Here is an 18,172-nt window from a genome sequence, read left to right on the forward strand (position 1 = left end):
TAGCCTGACCCCAGTTTGTCTATAGACGTGTGTTGTTATATTACTTTATGAAATATCAGGATAGCCTCAGGCTGGGGGCCTCTACCAGATCCATACAATACATCTGAGGTTTGTTTATTCCTTTAAGATGATTTTTCATGAGTATATTTCCTAATGGTAAATACTGAAACTCGCCTTATTTTACCCCAAACCACATCGCTCTGCTACAAATCAAACCATGGATATACATGTGTTACATCTATGCCTTAAACTAGCTTCTTTTTATTTTTACAAAAATAATACATATATATGTTCATAAAAAACAGACAAAATCCCTGGAACTTAGATGTTTAGGCTAAATACAAGAGTACATATAAAAAATAATTTAATTTCTAATTAGAGACGCTTCCCTTTTGGCATATTCATATGGTCTTTGGTTTTAGTCTTGCTGTTAGTCCCAGCTGTCGTCATGCGCCTGGCCAGCTCAGTGCTTCTAGCTTCACTTTGACGATGCCTTCTCGGAGTGACGTTACTTCCCAAGTCTTGGTTCTGCATTGCTGTCAGCAGAGTTTCTTGTTTACCTGCCACCACATCTTCATGGCTCCAGATCAGGATATTAAATCCTGGAAGAGAAATAAATGAGTGGGGACTCTAGTTGACCCATAGAACTGGCCTGCCAGTATAAGCCCCCTGAAGCACCATGACTGTGTTAGAACTGCTTTAATTAAAGGGTTGGTGATGTGTAATGTAGCCATACATTTGATATTAAAGAATAATCAGGGCAAGTCTGTTAAGTGTTTTAGGAAAAAAGTGATCAGAATAGCCTTCACCTACAGAACACTGAATTACTAAAAAGGTTAAATGATTTTCTCTACACTTGTATATCCTTTGCTACTATCACTTACCCATTCCAGAGGCCAAAGTGTCTCCTAATGGATTAAATTTGTTTAGCTTTTAAAAAAAAAAAAAAAGTTTAATCATTTTGCACTTTTCATATTCAACAATAAAGGTACATTATTACCAAAAACAATGAGAGCTTACTGAATTCAGCTGTATCTTTAGAATTCATACCAACTGATGTAATATGAAGATCATTAAGCCAGATATGATTTAAAATGCTAATTACAATGTTATTCCTGGGTTTAAAATGAGTGGATAATTAATAATATTTACCAAAACAAAGTTTAAGTCCCATCTATCAATGCTGGCAAGAGTTATTACAAATAACCTTATTAAAAGAAAAGAAAAAAAGGCTTCGATATGTACATTGTAGCCAGCCTGGTATATTTAAGAATGCTGGAACATGATGAGATTCACGCAGATTTAAGGAGGAGAAATTACTAATTAAGAAAAAAAAAAGTTTACAAGTTATTTGACCATTCGATTATCTTCAGACAGATTAGGCTCAGGAGTTCTCTCTTTTGGTTTAAATATGAATTAATCACTAAATACTGTTATTTTTGTCTGGTATACTAGAATGAGGTTTGTTTTAAAAAGTGTTCTTCTTTTCAAGATGTAATTACACTGGAATTCAACTTCACCGTTTTGTTCTAAATAACTGTTGATCTGCATCTCTTTGAATGTATAAATATGTGTAGTGTCTTAAGTGTATATATATATTTTTTATTATTTCTGCCCAGTACATGTAGTGTCTTAAGTGTATATATATATTTTTTATTATTTCTGCCCAGTACATACCATGTAAAACTATAGTTTTTTTAATTTATATTTGTTGATCAGTCCGATTTAAACAAAAATAAATAAAAATGGCTATTTTGTGGTTTTCATTGATACCGTAAATCCTTTTTAAGCAACCCTCAAAAAAAGTTATACTCTATCAGTTTCAGTTGGCTGAGAAACCATTCAAGAACTGTATTAATTATTCAGCCAATTTGTTGTTAAAATCAGGAATGCAGCTGATAATCTTTGCACTGTTTTATGATTATCTTTTGCCTGTCTTGGTGCTGTGTTTTGAAATGGCTGTCAAAAGCACTTTGTCTTTTAGAACAAAATATTTGCAGGAAAAGAGGTGTTGCAAGTTGTGATATTGGCAGTGTCAAATAGTTGAAGTGCATAGTTAAGATGCCCAGATGCCCTGGACTGTTTTTGGGTTAGAAGGGAGTTAAAGCACTGATGTTAAAAAGGCCTTTACATTGTGCTGTAGGAGTGCCTACTTTACCTAATCACTGCCTCCTGCTAAATGGTAGACTTACCGAAACAATTCCCGAAGCACGGGAGCTGTATAGCTGGTACACTAGTTTGCCTGTGCTTGTGTCAAACATGTCAATGGTGCGTAGTTCCTGGGCACTGCTTTGAGCAGTCGGGTATCGTCCAACCACTGCTAAGTCATACAGAGGATGCCAAGTAGCCTGAAAAGAAGGTTACAAGTCAGCCTGACTGGTATTTTTGCCCTTGGGATGCAGTCTGGAACAATAACTTTCTTGATTATTAAGCTATATAACTTTTTATTGCAGATACCTTTTGTAAAATAAAGATTTTACAAGTGTCTTATCTGGGGAAAAAAAGTACTCATACCTTGATAGGTGTGAGATGCTGAAATTGTCTGTGAGGATGGTTGATGACAAGCTGGGGAGATGACCAGTTTGCACAAGTGTACAAGCGGACCTCATCATATTGATCAGTAGTGAGGAGCCGGGAGCCATCTGTTGGGTTGAAATATGCTATGGCAACAAAGGGAAAGAAATGACATAGATATGCATGCCCCATTATCTGCACAGAGTTACTGGAGGCCCCTTCTTACCAGAATTAACAGGCTTCTGATGTAAAAGCTCATTTAAGAAGCTGTTCTTGTCTTTTATATTGCGAATATCCCATATTCTGACTGTTTGGTCCACTGATGATGTGGCCAGCAACCAGTCGCAGCGAGGGTTAAACTCCACATGGGTTATCTTCTTCTTATGCAGTCGCTGATTCCAAATCTACATTTAGAAACATAAGGCTGTTCAACCAAGGGCTGCGTTCTCACTACACCATACACGTTTGCATCAGATACATTTATTTTGTTCCAATTGTAAAAAGATAATGATTCAACTGGCATAATAACTTTTACTAATATTTTAAATAGTCTATAATCCAATAAATGTTTAACCTGCGGGTAATCACTTCATTTATTTTCAGAGCTCAAAATATTTTCTATTGACAACCCAAGATACATGGAGTGTTAAAGCTAAAAGTAGTTCTTGCAGTTATAAATATTATAAATTTAAGTGCTGGTTGTTCTCTATTTTTGTCTTATAGAAATAATTGTGCCTATGAAACATGTTCCACAATGGCCCATTAGCATAGCTTTAAATATGTGGAACTATGAACATATCTAAAAGATGGCCTGCACCAGGCAAAAAGGGAGATATAAATGGAGGTGGTATGGCTGAATGTACCCTTGAGATACCATGTCCTATATTATCCACTTTAGGTCCCTGGTAGCTCACCTTGTGACCATCAGTACTCAGCAACAAAGCATTTCCCACATTGTCACCTGTCACCACAAGTTCTCTGCTGGCAGACACATCCAGGCTGCAGTACCAGAAACTTTTAAAAGAAAGAAGAAGATTACTCACAGGGCATAGCTTCTTTTGTATTCTACAGTTCCCAGAAATCGGAGAACAGCATTATAATTGAGAGTTTTAATGGTTCACATTACAAAAAAAATCTCAGAATGTTTAAAAGTTTCTCTCACCATAAATCTGCAGTCCTGGAGAAAACCTGAGCTGTTCTTCCAAATTCCTGCAGGCTCAATGTGCCATCTCCTGACACAGTGAAAATTCTGTTGGAGTTTGTGGGGCTGAATTTGATACATCCAATAAAATCTCCAGCTCCTTTCTGCAATATATAGGCCAATAAACATGCCCTGCATCATTTTCCAATGATGACCACATTTTATTCATCTAGGAGCTCACCACTCAATCTACTGGTAAAGGCATTGCACTATGGGCTTAATCCAGACCTCTGAATTATTGTATGACCTTGGCCTACCTGTGTGCCAACTGTAAAAAACAGAAAAATGGAAAAGTACTTAAACTCTGGTTGTCAAGTGCCTAAGGATAGTGATCAAACATTGGAAAATCGTTCGACAAAAACAAGACCATTCAGCCCAACCGAGCTCACCAATCCTATCCACCCAGTTCCTCCTTCTTAGAGTTGTACTGTGCATCACACTACTTAGGAAGTTTTTCTTCATACAGAGAACCATAGACACATGGAATAAATTCCCAACATTTGTGCCAAGTTTACTTTTGACAAGTTCCCGGCTGTCCTTGTTGACCTCTTTTTAAAGTGGCAGACAGTCTCACTCCACAGTACTGATTCCTTTCATAATTTTAAACACTTCAATGTCACCTCTAGTCTCTGTTTACTAAACTGAAATGGTTCAACTCCTTCGATCCTTCCTCATAATTCATACCCTGCAGTCCTGGTTGCTCTTCTCTGAGCTTTTTGCAATGCTGCTATGTCTTTTTTGTAGCTCTAATACCAAAACTGTGCACAGTACTCCAGGGTCTTCACTAGTGTTTCATAAAGCTTGAGCAGAACCTCCTTGGACTTGTAGTCTGCACATCGTGCTATATAAGCTAACATTCTGAGAGCCTTCTTAATGGCTTCCGAACACTGCCTGCAGGTTAACAGTGACAGCTCCACTTTGACTCTTGAGTTCTTCACATAAGGTGAACTTTCTAGTTTTAGACCACCCATTGTATATTCAAATCTAACGTTTTTAATTCCTACATTTTATACTTTACATTTACTGACATTAAATTCCATCTGCCCCAGCCTGAATGCTGTCCAAGTCCCTATGTAATGATTCTAGATTATCTGACAATTCACCTAGCTTGCAAGCGTAACCAGCATGTGTTTTTACATTTCTATCAGGATCATTTATATGTATTAAGAACAGCAGCAGCCTCAGTCCTGACCCCTGAGGGACTCCACTCACTCTTAACATCACCCAATTCCGATAAGGTTCCTTGCACCATCACTCTCTGCTTCCTGTGTTTTAGTCAATTTTGCATCCATCTACATACTACACCCTGATCTCCTACCTCTTCTAGTTTGATTTTTAAGCTCTCATGTGGGGTCTTATTAAACAAATTCTGAAAATCAAGATAAATACCATATGCAATGCTGATTGTTGCTTCCTCATAGAGTTCCATTAGTAAAACATCACCTCCGCTGTCAGAACCCATGGTGGCCATTCCCTGAACTTCTGTTTATTTAATGTGCTGCTCAACTTTCTCCCGAACAATTCCTTCCACTAATTTACCTGTGACACCTATAGAAAGTTAATGTGTAAAATAAAGCTAGTGTGTACTGTCTTACCCCTGGTATCAATGTGGTTTTGTTTAGAACCTCGTAATCCCATAAGATGATGTCACCTCCTTTTGAGCCAACAGCCACAGTGCTTGGGTGAGTTGGGTGCCACTCTAGGCAGGTTACACGACGGGTAAATGGACTAGCCACCCGGAAGAGTTTGTAAGAAGACAGCGAGCGGACGAAAGGTTGTTGTAAGCACTGCAGAGAAAATTACTTTAGTTATTCTCCATGCCAAAGAAAGTCAACCAAGACCCAGATACTTTAGAAGTCACCCTACAAAATGACATTTTCAGTTTACGGTCTAGCGGTCAAGTCAGTATCTGAAAAGGTTTTTATTTAATCTCAAGGCATAAACAAACCTATGGAGTCATCCATAGATATGAAGAAGGCATTAATTTAGCTAGCCGATTACACGCAGGTAAAATGCTACTGGCTAAATAATTCATAATTTTTTTAAATTCAGAATTTTTTATGGTTTCAAAAAAATGCAATGACTCTATTCCGTTTTTATATTTCTTCTCATCACCTTCATATGCATAGGCTATAACTAAAAATGAGAAATTGACCATTACAAGATTCTTGACTGCCAGATTCATAGCTCTTACAACAGTTGAGAATTCTTCTCTTTTCTATATGCTATGAGAATTAAAGCTTGTGAGTGTTACATTCTTCTGATACAACAGTTCACACCTGGCGTAGCTGGCCACTGTCGTTCTGACCCAACGTCCTCTTATAGACATAATGCACAGTGTTGTTCTGTGTGGCTGGATATCGAAGCTGGACTGGAGTTTTTTTTGCCTTTTGCTCTTGATCACAAACTGTAAAATAAAACAGGGAAACATCAGAATTTGGACAGTGATACATTATACACCATGTTCAAAACAGATCTCCTGGGTGCACTCAGCAATCTTAAGACACTCGGAAATGCTACTGAAAACATAATACATGCAATAAGCCAGTTTGCACCTTCTGCAGAGGTTTTATTTTCCACTGGCTTCAGTTTCTGTCTTTTTGGTGGTTGCTCTCCAGCTCCTGCGTCTTCTTTTTTCCTTCCACCCAGCTGGCGTCGTTCTGCAGTTTTACGTGGCATTTTCACTGGTTACGTTTCTTCAGCCTAAAAGGATTTGATAAGATTTGGAAAGTCTCTGCAAGCAGCTTTCTCTGTTATAAACAAGGGAAAATAGTAATGAATGTAATCTGCTTGCAAGACCGCAGAGAAACACTGCAGTGAAGACAAGTATACATATGATAGAGTGTCAAACTTACTGCACTTCCTTAAGGGGACCAGTAAATGTGGGATCTTCTTCCAATGGTACCCATTAATGAGAGACAATTCCTCTACTCTTGTTTCTTCCCATGTTACACAGGCATGCACATTATCTTAACTACTGACTCTCAATTGGCCCAATAGGAGTTCAATTTTTGGGTTTGTGTGCATATACACATTCATATTCTGTCCTGCCTCCTGCTTTGATTCCAAAACTGCTGGGATTCATTTCATCTACTCTCTATAGCGTAAAACTAAATAACCTGAGGTCAGAAAATGGACTAGGTGGGTAATTTATTGCCTTTACTGAACTGCTTGCTTGTCAATCGGTGTCCATATTTATCATGTATCTCAGAGTAGGAAAACTCGCTCAGAAATCTCGAAGTGATGCAAATGTGATCCTACTCATAGAAGTAGGAATAAAAACATTTTATCAATTTTCCTAATACAGGAAGCTACTCCTAACTTCAACATTTTGCAGAACTCATCAGCTGTCTTAACTCGTAAAAATACACCTTTGCAATAATGATGATCTCATGTATGTCACAACCAGTCATTTCTCAAATTTTGCACCAAACTTTGAATCCTCTTAGAAGACTCAAGGTAATACACAGATTTATACATTTCCCCACCACTCCACGTGAGGTAATATTAAAGCAAGCTGCATACATGCAAATTGGCGCGTACATGAAGGTCATCGCCCCAAGTGTGAATGAGCACGGCTCAGTGGAAGACAATGGGGGACATTGGAAGAGTGAATGTGACTTAAGCTCAAGAATTGCTGTGGTTAGTTTCAGTAACTGTTACTTTTAGGAGGCATTTCCAATTGCCACAACAGCGGGAAGGTGATTCTTCTTGAAATATGACGGTGGGTCATTCATAGTTAAATACAGGTGCTGGTCATAAAATTAGAATATCATGACAAAGTTGATTTATTTCAGTAATTCCATTCAAAAAGTGAAACTTGTATATTAGATTCATTCATTACACACAGGCTGATGTATTTCAAATGTTTATTTCTTTTAATTTTGATGATTATAACTGACAACTAATGAAAGTTTCACTTTTTGAATGGAATTACTGAAATAAATCAAACTTTGTCATGATATTCTAATTTTATGACCAGCACCTGTATGTGTGGCCATAATTGGGCTTTACTCTCATTCAGTGTGTGCACCCTAGTCTTTCTATCTCAGCACTCATTACAGTATTATTCTTGATATTATTGCGAAAAGTCAACAATTCCATGCAGCTCAGAACAATACCCTACCTTACTACATTTTCCTTATTATCCCTCTTCTACTACTACTTTATATAGTTATTTTTGTGATGAAGCTGCACCGTTTGTATCAGAACACTACAAAATCTCATAATGAGTGCCCATTTGTGGCTCTGGGTGTCATGCTGTCATGACATCATTTATTCTCAAACATGTCCTACCCCTACATGTGAGTGTGTGTAGCACGCTTCGTAAATACTTATTATGTCCTACTCTGACCTAGGAAAAATTGGAATCCTAGTCACCCTTTCAGCGCAAATACTAGATGTAATTCTGAGATGCTTGATAAATATGGACCCTGGTTTCCACAAGAGAGACAGTTGCAGAAAAAATTATGAGCTTTACATTTCAGTTTAATATCAGATCAGGAATCATAAAACAAACGACTCTATACCCATTGGCACGTGACTCCGTGATTGGAAATTGATTGCTTTGAAGTCTGTCAACTGTGTAATCAATGGATTTAGACAGATACACAAATGTTATTACTTCAACATGTGAGCTTTCCATTATGAAGCACAAAAAACAAGAATATCTTTTAGCTATTCATTTATTTTTAACAATTAAAATGAATTGTTTCTTTCTCTCAACCTTCTTATTTCATCATTTGGGTGCTGGAATCTATTCTGGCACCATAAGGTGCCTTTTTTTGACTTATATTAATGACATTGATTCCAGTGTAGCTAGTTAACTTGTGAAATTCACTGGTGATACTGGCGGAATGAGAGACACTGAGGAGGCAGCAAATACAATTCAGAACGTCTTGGAGAAGCTTCAGAACTGGCTGAACATGAAGTTTCATGTAGCAAAGTGCAAACTGCTACACGTGGGCAACAGGAACACCACTTATAAATACAAGATGGGTGACAAGGCCCTCAAGGATGCAAACTCTAAAAAGGACACAATGTTTTCACTGTGCAGTAGCAATTAAAAAGGCAAATAAAATGCTAGATTATATCGTATGAATCGTTGAACATAAATCAAGGGATGTTCTGTTCAAACTATATAATGCACTTGTAAGACCACACATGGAGTATAGTGTGCAGTTCTGGTCACCGCAGTACAAGAAAGACATAACAGCACTTAAAACTATACAGAAGAGATCAATCACATGCTTCTGTGGATTTAAGGACATATCCTACTCTGACACACGCAGCGAATGAAACCTGTTTAGTCTCAAGCAGAGGAGACTGCATCAGGACCTAATTGAAGTTTTCAAAATTCTCAGAGGTACTGATAAGCTGAAAGAATTCTACTAGACCTACTTTAACAGTGAATTACATACTCAGTGACATCAGCGGAAATTAAGGGAAGGGACGTTTAGGACTGAAGCCAGAAAACACTGGGATCCTGAGGTGGCCCATCGTGTGGTGGGTGCGGCAACGCACTGTATCAGTGCATGCTCCCAACCTCTCCTCTGTTTCCAGAAATCACTTCTTTATGCAATGAGTTGTGGGAATGTGGATGGGTGGATGGATAGATAGATACTTTATTAATCCCAAGGGGAAATTCGCATACTCCAACAGCAGCATACTGATAAAGAACAATATTAAATTAAAGAGTGATAACAATGCAGGTAAAACAGACAATAACTTTGTATAATGTTAACGTTTACCCCCCCAGGTGGAAATGAAGAGTCGCATAGTGTGCTGGGGGGGGGGAAATGATCTCCTCAGTCTGCCGCTGAAGCTGCTCCTCTGTCTGGTGATGATCCTGTTCAGTGGATGCAGTGGATTCTCCATGATTGACAGGAGCCTGCTCAGCGCCCGTCGCTCTGCCACAGATGTCAAACTGTCCAGCTCTGTGCCTACAATAGAGCCTGCCTTCCTCACCAGTTTGTTCAGGCGTGAGGCGTTCCTCTTCTTTATGCTGCCTCCCCAGCACACCACTGTGTAGAAGAGGGGACTCGCCACAACCGTCTGATAGAACATCTGCAGCATCTTATTGCAGATGTTGAAGGACACCAGCCTTCTAAGGAAGTATAGTCGGCTCTGTCCTCTCTTGCATAGAGCATCAGTATTGGCAGTCTAGTCCAGTCCAATTTATCATCCAAGGAAGAGACATTGAAACCGTTTAGCTACTAACTAAACAAGCAATCTTGATAGACTGAATGGTCACCTCTCTTTTGTCAAATTTCTTATGTTCTAAAGCAGGAACCGACCCAGGGCTGGGCATAAGCCCATCACTGGGCACACAGATGCAGTCAATCAACCTAATTTGCATGCTTATGGCAGATGGGAGTAAATCTGGGCACACATACAAAATGAACACAAGACACGCAGAGCATGTATATAGTGAATGGACTTGAACTGAAGACTCTGCTAATCACTTTACCCCCATCCAACTGCAATTAAAAATGTCTATAAAGACATCATCGCTATGTTAAAACACTAAATAATAATAAAACTATGTAAATGATAGCAAATGTACACTGTCATTGACAAGTGTTTTAAAGAACATTCTGGTTGAATATTGGTTATTATATATAGTTTTTTAGTGTATATTTAGTGCTTTGTAAACATTTATGTATCGGTGCATTCATTATCAAACTTCCAAATTCAGTTAAAAGTCGTAAGGACTTATATTTTTTGTTACATTTTTATATAAAACTGTGATCCATTATCAAAGCAACTCCAGCATCTGTAAAGTCTTAATATTCATATCTACATCTGGTTGTTTGGCTGGAGCATATCGTCTATGTTAGCAGGAGCAGAAAAATGTATATAGACAACGGTTAAGAAAACGAGAAACAACTGGTCTGATTAATAAGGGGATTCAGTCTTAAAGCTAGATTGGCATCCGATTACAAAAACTTCACCACCACAAGAAAAGGATGGTTCTGAATCCAAACCACTTAACGGTAACCCGACCATTTTAATAACCTATAAGGTAAAGTGAACTTCTTAGTACTCATGTCCAGACCGTTACCTGACTGCGCAAGGTCAGCTGCAAATCCGACCACATAACATGTGAGGAAGGAAGAACATAAATCATCTACATGTTGTTCATTCTGTCCTTTATACAACTATGGAGCTGTGGACACTGCCATTACCCCAAGTACGACTTCTTCCCCCCACCTCGCCAGCTTATAAAATAAGGAAATTATGTCATTGCCACCAGCCCTGGAACCCAGGAAGAGCCACATACCTGTTAAAGGAGCAACTGCTCCCAGATTTGCTTTCTGACACAGACTCCACCTGCATATAACAGAGCTTCGCGGGTTCCGCGGCCACCCAGGGTATGTTTTTATTTTGGAGAACGCGCGGCAGCGGCGTGCTCAGCCGGGTACTTCCGCTGTTACACAACCATGTCGCGATGGCGTCACGAGCTAACCCCTGAGCTCTCGGCCAATAGACTCGACGCCCCAGGGCGCTAGCTACTTAACCACGCCCACCGAGTGTCGTAGCAACGCATCGATTCACTGCCTTAAAGTAGAACGAGTTCTGCGTCACCTTGCAACCTTGCTAATGACGTTGCTTTGGTCAATGGAAGCTCACATTAAAAAAAAACCTTCCAATGATCACAATCTCTCAGTAAAAACGCATTTTATATTAGTGCTTGTACTACTTCGCAAATGCTGTACCTGCACTTCCTATTATGTGCCTAAAAGGGTTCTTCGGCAATTGTGCACTGTGGAGTAATATAAAACACTGACTATTTGTAGTCATTTAATATACAGTACCTAATTCTCGTTTCGGTTGCTGACTGGTCAGACTTGTTTCCAAGTCATGCCATTCAGTTCTTGTAATATAAGAACCTGCTTCTAGAGTTTCAGGGGAGGAATAATTGGGAGCAAGGAGGACCTCATTGTATAGACTGAAACTGGCACGATCATAGACATGCACATAATGGTCAGTCCTCTTCAGTTCTTAACAACTCACTTGGCTGCCAACTTGAAATCCTTAATCTTTAAAAATGTTATCAGGCCCACAGCAACCCAGGGTGGGTTGTAGTTGCTGGCAGCCTTGGCCTTTTGACAGGGAACTGCTGAAAGAGATCTGTGGTTTTGTGTGTAGAGAACATTGAATACAATTAGTCTGTCTTAAGTGAAAACCTCTATAACACTTCGGAATCTCCTCAGAGTTCCTAAATGTACCAGAGTACACACAACTAACGATCATCTTTCTTTTTTTTTTTTTTTTTACGAAATTACGTTTATATAATACGGTACTGGTAGAATTATCATATAGTAAAATGTATTCTTTTATATCTGATCAACATGCAACATGTTGCCACTCTATGGGTCCATAAACAACAATACAGTTTATACAATACAATTCATCTCTCACTGAGCATTGTAACAACCCAAGGTAAGGCAGAAGAAGGACTGACTCCTTCCTTTGCCAGGTTCTGACCTGCCACACTGTTCATCACACCTCCTCTCAAGCTCCTTCATCATGCACCGCTCCGACCTCTCTTGCCTGTTCTCTTACTGGTTGTGTCCCTATGGTAATTTGTAAAGTTTGCTCATCTATTTTACTCTTGTATCAAGTACTTTACCAATTAACTGAACCCAATATTTTATTTCCGCTCCCTGGATCGTGGTGTTGATATGATGGAAGGTTTTTATTTTTCAATGAACCTTACAACTATGTTCTAAAGAGCCTTTTGCATTAATAGGGTTAACCCTAGCAACTTGGTGGTTCTAAATAAATTACAGTAAATTGAACATTGCCATAATAATGATATCAGGACCCACTACTGGAAGTGATGTTCACTTGTGAGCAACTGCTTTAGAGATGATATATTTAGCCTGCTCAGTTTCCGCACAAAGATGCATCTATATGGGTGTACAACTTGACAGTTCAAAGATGCTAGTCAGGTGTAATGCCCATCAAGTGAAAGGCCTGGGTAGGCTGAATACAGATACACTAGAGTTTGGCAGTGGAAAGTGTCCCTTGAGACACTGAACATAACTGGCTGTGAAAGAGTTACAGTTTGTGCAGGGTGCTGAAAAGTACTGACTAGATATGGCCAGACTCACCTCTACTCACAACATCCAAGATGATTGATTGATCTACTTCTCTGTAGCTTTTCAATAGGAGAGGTCCTAAATAAATGAGGGAGTGAATTCAACTCACACTTATGAAAGAGCCTCTTCTGCGTCTCAGGAGAAGTCAGGGGCATGAAGTCTGAATGGAACCTCTTGAAGATCTCAGTAGTGGAGGGAACTGCAATGGAATGTGACTAAAAGGTGATTGGTTTTCTTTCACTGATGAAAAAGGCAGGCCACAAGGGTTAATGGTTACAGGATTAAAGCAAGAGGTCAGGGAAAAAACCATTTAAAACACACGTCACAAGATCCAAAAACTAAACTAAACTAAGGAGTTAAAGTTCAATACATTAAGCAAACATCATAGTTAAAATTACATGCAAGATTCTAGCTTCCTAAAAAGATTTCTTCACTAAAAAAAACGCTTCATCAAATTTTGCTTGCACTTCCAAAAACTTGGATGTCAACACTAGAGTGCCACCATCTTAAATAGTGTTGTTGCGATGACGTTGTGCATTAAAAATCTGACATTTAAAGGGTAACAACTGGATGTCATTACTAACAACAGAATGACTGTAGACATCTGAATTGTAGTACAAACCATTGCTTGTAAACCAAAGCACAAAATGGAGGTGTGGTGACAGCATGCACATAACTATCAAAAGAAGAAAAAAATATTTTTTGGGCAAAATAGTTGCAGAAATAGATTAATTGAGGAAAAGTACTAAAAAAATTGGGAGTGAGTCTCCCAACAGCATTGTAACACCAAGAATATCCTAGACCTGATGGTAAGATCATTAGTTAATTGACAAGGGTTTGCCGAAACACGTTCCTAAAGTAGCATGTTAAATCCTACATAATCTATGCTGTAGCTATCTTCCTGTGGGTTATCTCTTGCGCCAAACGCAGAGTCAAATTGATAGATCACACTTAACTTATATAATGGCAGTTCTCTGAACATTTAGAATGCTGCTGCTGGCGGGTCACAAGCTGCTACTGTTTATAATGGCCGTGGGTTGCAGTGTGGGTTGCGAGAGGATCACAAATTGGGTTGCAGCTCTAACAATCACACATAGGGATTCACAAAGGGAGACCCATTTATTAGTTTTTCAGCATCTTTTTTCAGCATCTTTAAATGTTATAAGCGATTACACCCTTGCAATGTTCCTTAGATGGAAGAAACCATCCATCCATCCATTGTCTAACCCGCTGAATCCAAATACAGGGTCACGGGAGTCTGCTGGAGCCAATCCCAGCCAACACAGGGCACAAGGCAGGAACCAATCCAGGGCAGGGTGCCAACCCACCGCAGGACACACACAAACACACCCACACACCAAGCACACACTAGGGCCAATTTAGAATCGCCAATCCACCTAACCTGCATGTCTTTGGATTGTGGGAGGAAACCCACACAGACACGGGGAGAACATGCAAACTCCACGCAGGGAGGACCTGGGAAGCGAACCCGGGTCTCCTAACTGCGAGGCAGCAGCGCTACCACTGCGCCACCGTGCCGCCCTGGAAGAAACCAGTCTTGGTAATATTATTAACTGGGGGGCTTCACCCCCTGCTTGCTTCGCTCGCCAACCCCTTCCCCCCAACTGCCAGCACTACGTACCTTTGTGAAGAGGGGGCTGAAGCACCCCAAGGAGACGCAGTCGCTCCTCTGAAACCCCTCTTAAATGGTGATACAACGGGAAACAAATACAGTAAAATATTGCTGCTGCCACTGTGTTGCGTGATCTGCATCTTGTGCGTCACTTCGAACGTTTTAAAAGCCTGTACAGCAGCTGTCCTTTTGTCTCACTGCCTTGTCTCTTTTCTCCCCCAGACATCCTCAAACACTATTCGACCTCTTTTCGCTGTTCTGTTATTTCACCGAGTAATAATTTCCATTTGTTTGTGCTAATGCGATCTTTACTATCATTTTTTTGAGACTTTTGAATTTTCCTACTTCCATTATTTCTATGTGTATCACACCAAAGTTTTTGAATTCTTTACAATGTTCTACAACCAGCCCCGGTTGTGGTTAAATCTCTTGGCACAAAGTCTAATCTTGGGGGATGGGCTGATTATTACTTTCCTTATTTTCAGATTTACACATAGATTATTTTTGTTCTTTTTTGCTTTCTTTTTTGCATTCTCTCCTCTCCAATGCGTTTGGGTCTCTTTTCGACGCGCTGCTCTTTCTTCTTCGCTTAGTCGTTGACGTGTCATCTAGAACGTATACAATTTTTAAGAGCTCAGAGCACAGGAAGTGAGTCTGCCAAAAGCATTCCAACAACTGAGTGGTTAGATGACAACAACAACAACATTTATTTATATAGCACATTTTCATACAAACAGTAGCTCAAAGTGCTTTACATATTAAAGAATAGAAAAATGAAAGACATAATTATAAAACAAAATAAATCAACATTAACATCGAATAAGAGTAAGGTTCAATGGCCAGGGGACAGAAAAACAAAAAACTCCAGACGGCTGGGGAAAAATAAAATCTGTAGGGATTCCAGACCATGAGACCGCCCAGTCCCCTCTGGGCATTCTACCTCATATAAGTCAAACAGTCCTCTTTGGATTTAGGGTTCTCACTGAAGGGCTTGATGAAGATGGTCACGTAGAGTTCTGCCTTTTAATCCGTCCATCATTGTTGGAGCATCATGAAGCTTTGAGTAGGTGGAGGTGGCGAGGCCACCACCACAAAGAAACCAGAAAAAGAAACAGAAAAGAGAGTAGGGGTCAGTAGCGATTTTAGAGCCACCTTGAATAGTTGTTTTGAGGAAATTGAACATACAGAGTATCAGGATTAAGTTAAATTAAGTTAAATTGAAGTTATAGAAAGGCCATGTTAAAGTAATATGTTTTCAGCAGTGTTTTAAACTGCTCTACTGTATCAGCCTGGTGAATTCCTATTGGCAGGCTATTCCAGATTTTAGGTGCATAGTAGCAGAAGGCCACCTCACCACTTCTTTTAAGTTTTCTTCTTGGAATTCTAAGGAGACACTTGTTTGAGGATCTAAGATTACAATTTGGAATATAAGGTGTCAGACATTCCGATATATAAGATGGGGTGAGATTATTTAAGGCTTTATAAACCATAAGCAGAATTTTAAAGTCAATTCTGAATGACACAGGTAACCAGTGTAGTGACATCAAAACTGGAGTAATGTGTTCAGATTTTCTTTTCCTAGTTAGGATTCTAGCAGCTGCATTCTGCACTAGTTGCAAACGATTTATATCTTTTTGGTTAGTCCAGAGAGGAGTGCGTTACAGTAATCTAGTCGACTGAAAACAAACGCGTGAACTAATTTCTCAGCATCTTTCAGATGACCGTGATCCTTTTTGAAAATGGTTGTAAGTAGGGCGTGACTTGCAAAAGTAACCGTCTTATGGGACTTGCTTCCAAAGGTTGTAAGTATGACGTGACTTGACCGTCTCGCGGGATGTGAAAGTGTCTCTCTGTCTCTTGTCTTGTTGCAGGAAAAAACGTCTTGTTTTGTCCCAAGATTTTTTTTTTATAATAGAGAGGTATGCAAAGGGTTTAGAGCCTCTGGGTCATCAGGCACAATGGATAAATACAGTTGTATGTCATCAGCATAGCTATGGTAATTTACATTATATTTTGACATTATCTCTACTAACAGAAGCATGTAGAGTGAAAATAATAATGGTCCCAAAATTGATCCCAGCAGTACATCATACAGACTATCATGCATTTCTGATGGACAATTGCCAGAACTGGCAAAGAATTTCCGCCCAGTTATATGCGATTTAAACCAGTCTAAGGCACTTCCTGAAAGCCCTACCCACTGGCTGTTTTTGCACATATTTGAGGGGTCATCAGAGTTAGCCAGGCTTGTAAGTATTCACTTTGTGAATCTGAAGATGGGTTAGGATGATGTACACCATGGTACGTTCCGGACGTTGTTTCAAGAGTATGGAGATTAAGATTGCTATTTTTTTTTTATTATAATTCAGCCCATATATTTGCGGAGTGAGAGTTATGTTTGCACACTTGGCATTTAGTAGAGTCTGCTATGTATGGGCATTGGACTCTGCCATGGGTGCTACTCATCTCTTTTCCTGATTGTGATCACTCATGTAAAAGGTGATACAAATTTCAGACATCAAATAGCTGTGCAATTTCGTACAGGGTTCGTAGAGTGGCAAATACTGTCCAAATGATCTTCCAACAGAAGCGTACATCGCAGTCAGCTGCTAATCATTGCAGGAACTGTGGCTGAAAGACGGTGCTCACAGACAGGGACTGTTGCTGTGTGTCACACTTTGTGACAGCAAATCGCTTTGCCAAATGGAAAGAATTGCTTCAAGCAGTCAATGCAGACGCACAACAAGCCATTTCCAAAACGAATACTCAGAAGGGAACTGCATGCCATGGATATATGGAATAGAGTACCGTGGAAGGGGCCCTTATTAACAGTCATTCACAAAGCCATAAATGATGGACTGCTGACTCTTGGAAATGTGTTATGTGGTCTGATGAGTTGTGTTTGTGCTTGTGCTCGAATGGTGCGAGATGACAGGTCCATTGCAAACTCAATGAAGCCTTCCATGGGACTGTGAGCACAGTGCTGTGCTGATCAAGTGAGAGACTGCCCTCTTATGTTCTGGGTGTGTTTCAGTTATGAGGAAATGGATCCTCTGCTTGAGGTAACAACAGACCTGAACCAGAAGGACCAAATTGGGCTTCTGGTCAACTTTGTGTTACCTTTTGTGTTTCATCAAGTGAACACTGAATGGCTACCAGGACTTCCAAGATGAAAGACATTTCGAAGCATTCTTATGTCTCAAATGGCCTGCAAAATCCCCAGATTTCAATCCAACAGAAAATCTGTGGGACTATTTGGAGCCATGTTGGTGAAACGCTGGTGGAGCCATCACACCAATCTGGCCAAACTGCTATTAGATAACATTTAGCGAGACTCATTTTTTTCTCCAGTCAGCCTATTTTCAATTCAATATTTAATATATTCCACATATTAAAGGTGGCATTTCAATTAAAAATCGGTTAGGGACATGTTTGCAGCATTCGTCTTACACAGTTGTCAGTGCAAAATTCTTTCTTTAAGATATTTTCATTGAATAGTTAATCCATCCGCTGAGAATTTTTCAAGAATGAACAAAGCAATTCTTGCGGAAGCATGGCTTTAACAAATTATACTGTAGCGGGAAGTCATCCGTTGCCTACAAGTTATCGTAAGCGTAATTTTCTTATCATCACATACACCGGGCCGGGCTCAGTTTTTGCTGATAGGATCGATGATGTCGTTACGTCACCACGGGGCGTTTAGAAATCGTCTCCATC

General features: G+C 39.6%; 1 protein-coding gene across 4 annotated transcripts; it reads right to left on the bottom strand.

Annotated features, from left to right (window-relative positions):
• Nucleotides 1-222: 222 nt before the first annotated feature.
• On the bottom strand, nucleotides 223-13,136 carry ddb2 (damage-specific DNA binding protein 2). Of its 4 annotated transcripts, none has more exons than XM_039754882.1 (11): nucleotides 12,932-13,136; nucleotides 6,271-6,465; nucleotides 5,995-6,122; nucleotides 5,311-5,502; nucleotides 3,677-3,819; nucleotides 3,429-3,528; nucleotides 2,741-2,918; nucleotides 2,515-2,660; nucleotides 2,193-2,348; nucleotides 885-930; nucleotides 223-602 (listed from the first exon to the last, which is right to left on the bottom strand). In XM_039754882.1, the coding sequence occupies exons 2-11, from the start codon at nucleotides 6,392-6,394 to the stop codon at nucleotides 376-378; spliced, it is 1,440 nt and encodes a 479-aa protein (XP_039610816.1). In that variant the 5' UTR covers nucleotides 6,395-6,465; nucleotides 12,932-13,136; the 3' UTR covers nucleotides 223-375. The 4 variants fall into 4 exon arrangements, with proteins under 4 accessions (XP_039610816.1, XP_039610825.1, XP_039610808.1 ...); XM_039754891.1 differs by lacking the exon at nucleotides 12,932-13,136 and adding an exon at nucleotides 10,998-11,164 and having other exon boundaries at nucleotides 6,271-6,418; XM_039754874.1 differs by lacking the exon at nucleotides 12,932-13,136 and adding an exon at nucleotides 10,998-11,163.
• Nucleotides 13,137-18,172: the final 5,036 nt, after the last annotated feature.

The sequence above is a fragment of the Polypterus senegalus genome, chromosome 1 (genome assembly GCF_016835505.1).
Source record: "Polypterus senegalus isolate Bchr_013 chromosome 1, ASM1683550v1, whole genome shotgun sequence".
NCBI classification, from domain to species: Eukaryota; Metazoa; Chordata; class Cladistia; order Polypteriformes; family Polypteridae; genus Polypterus; species Polypterus senegalus.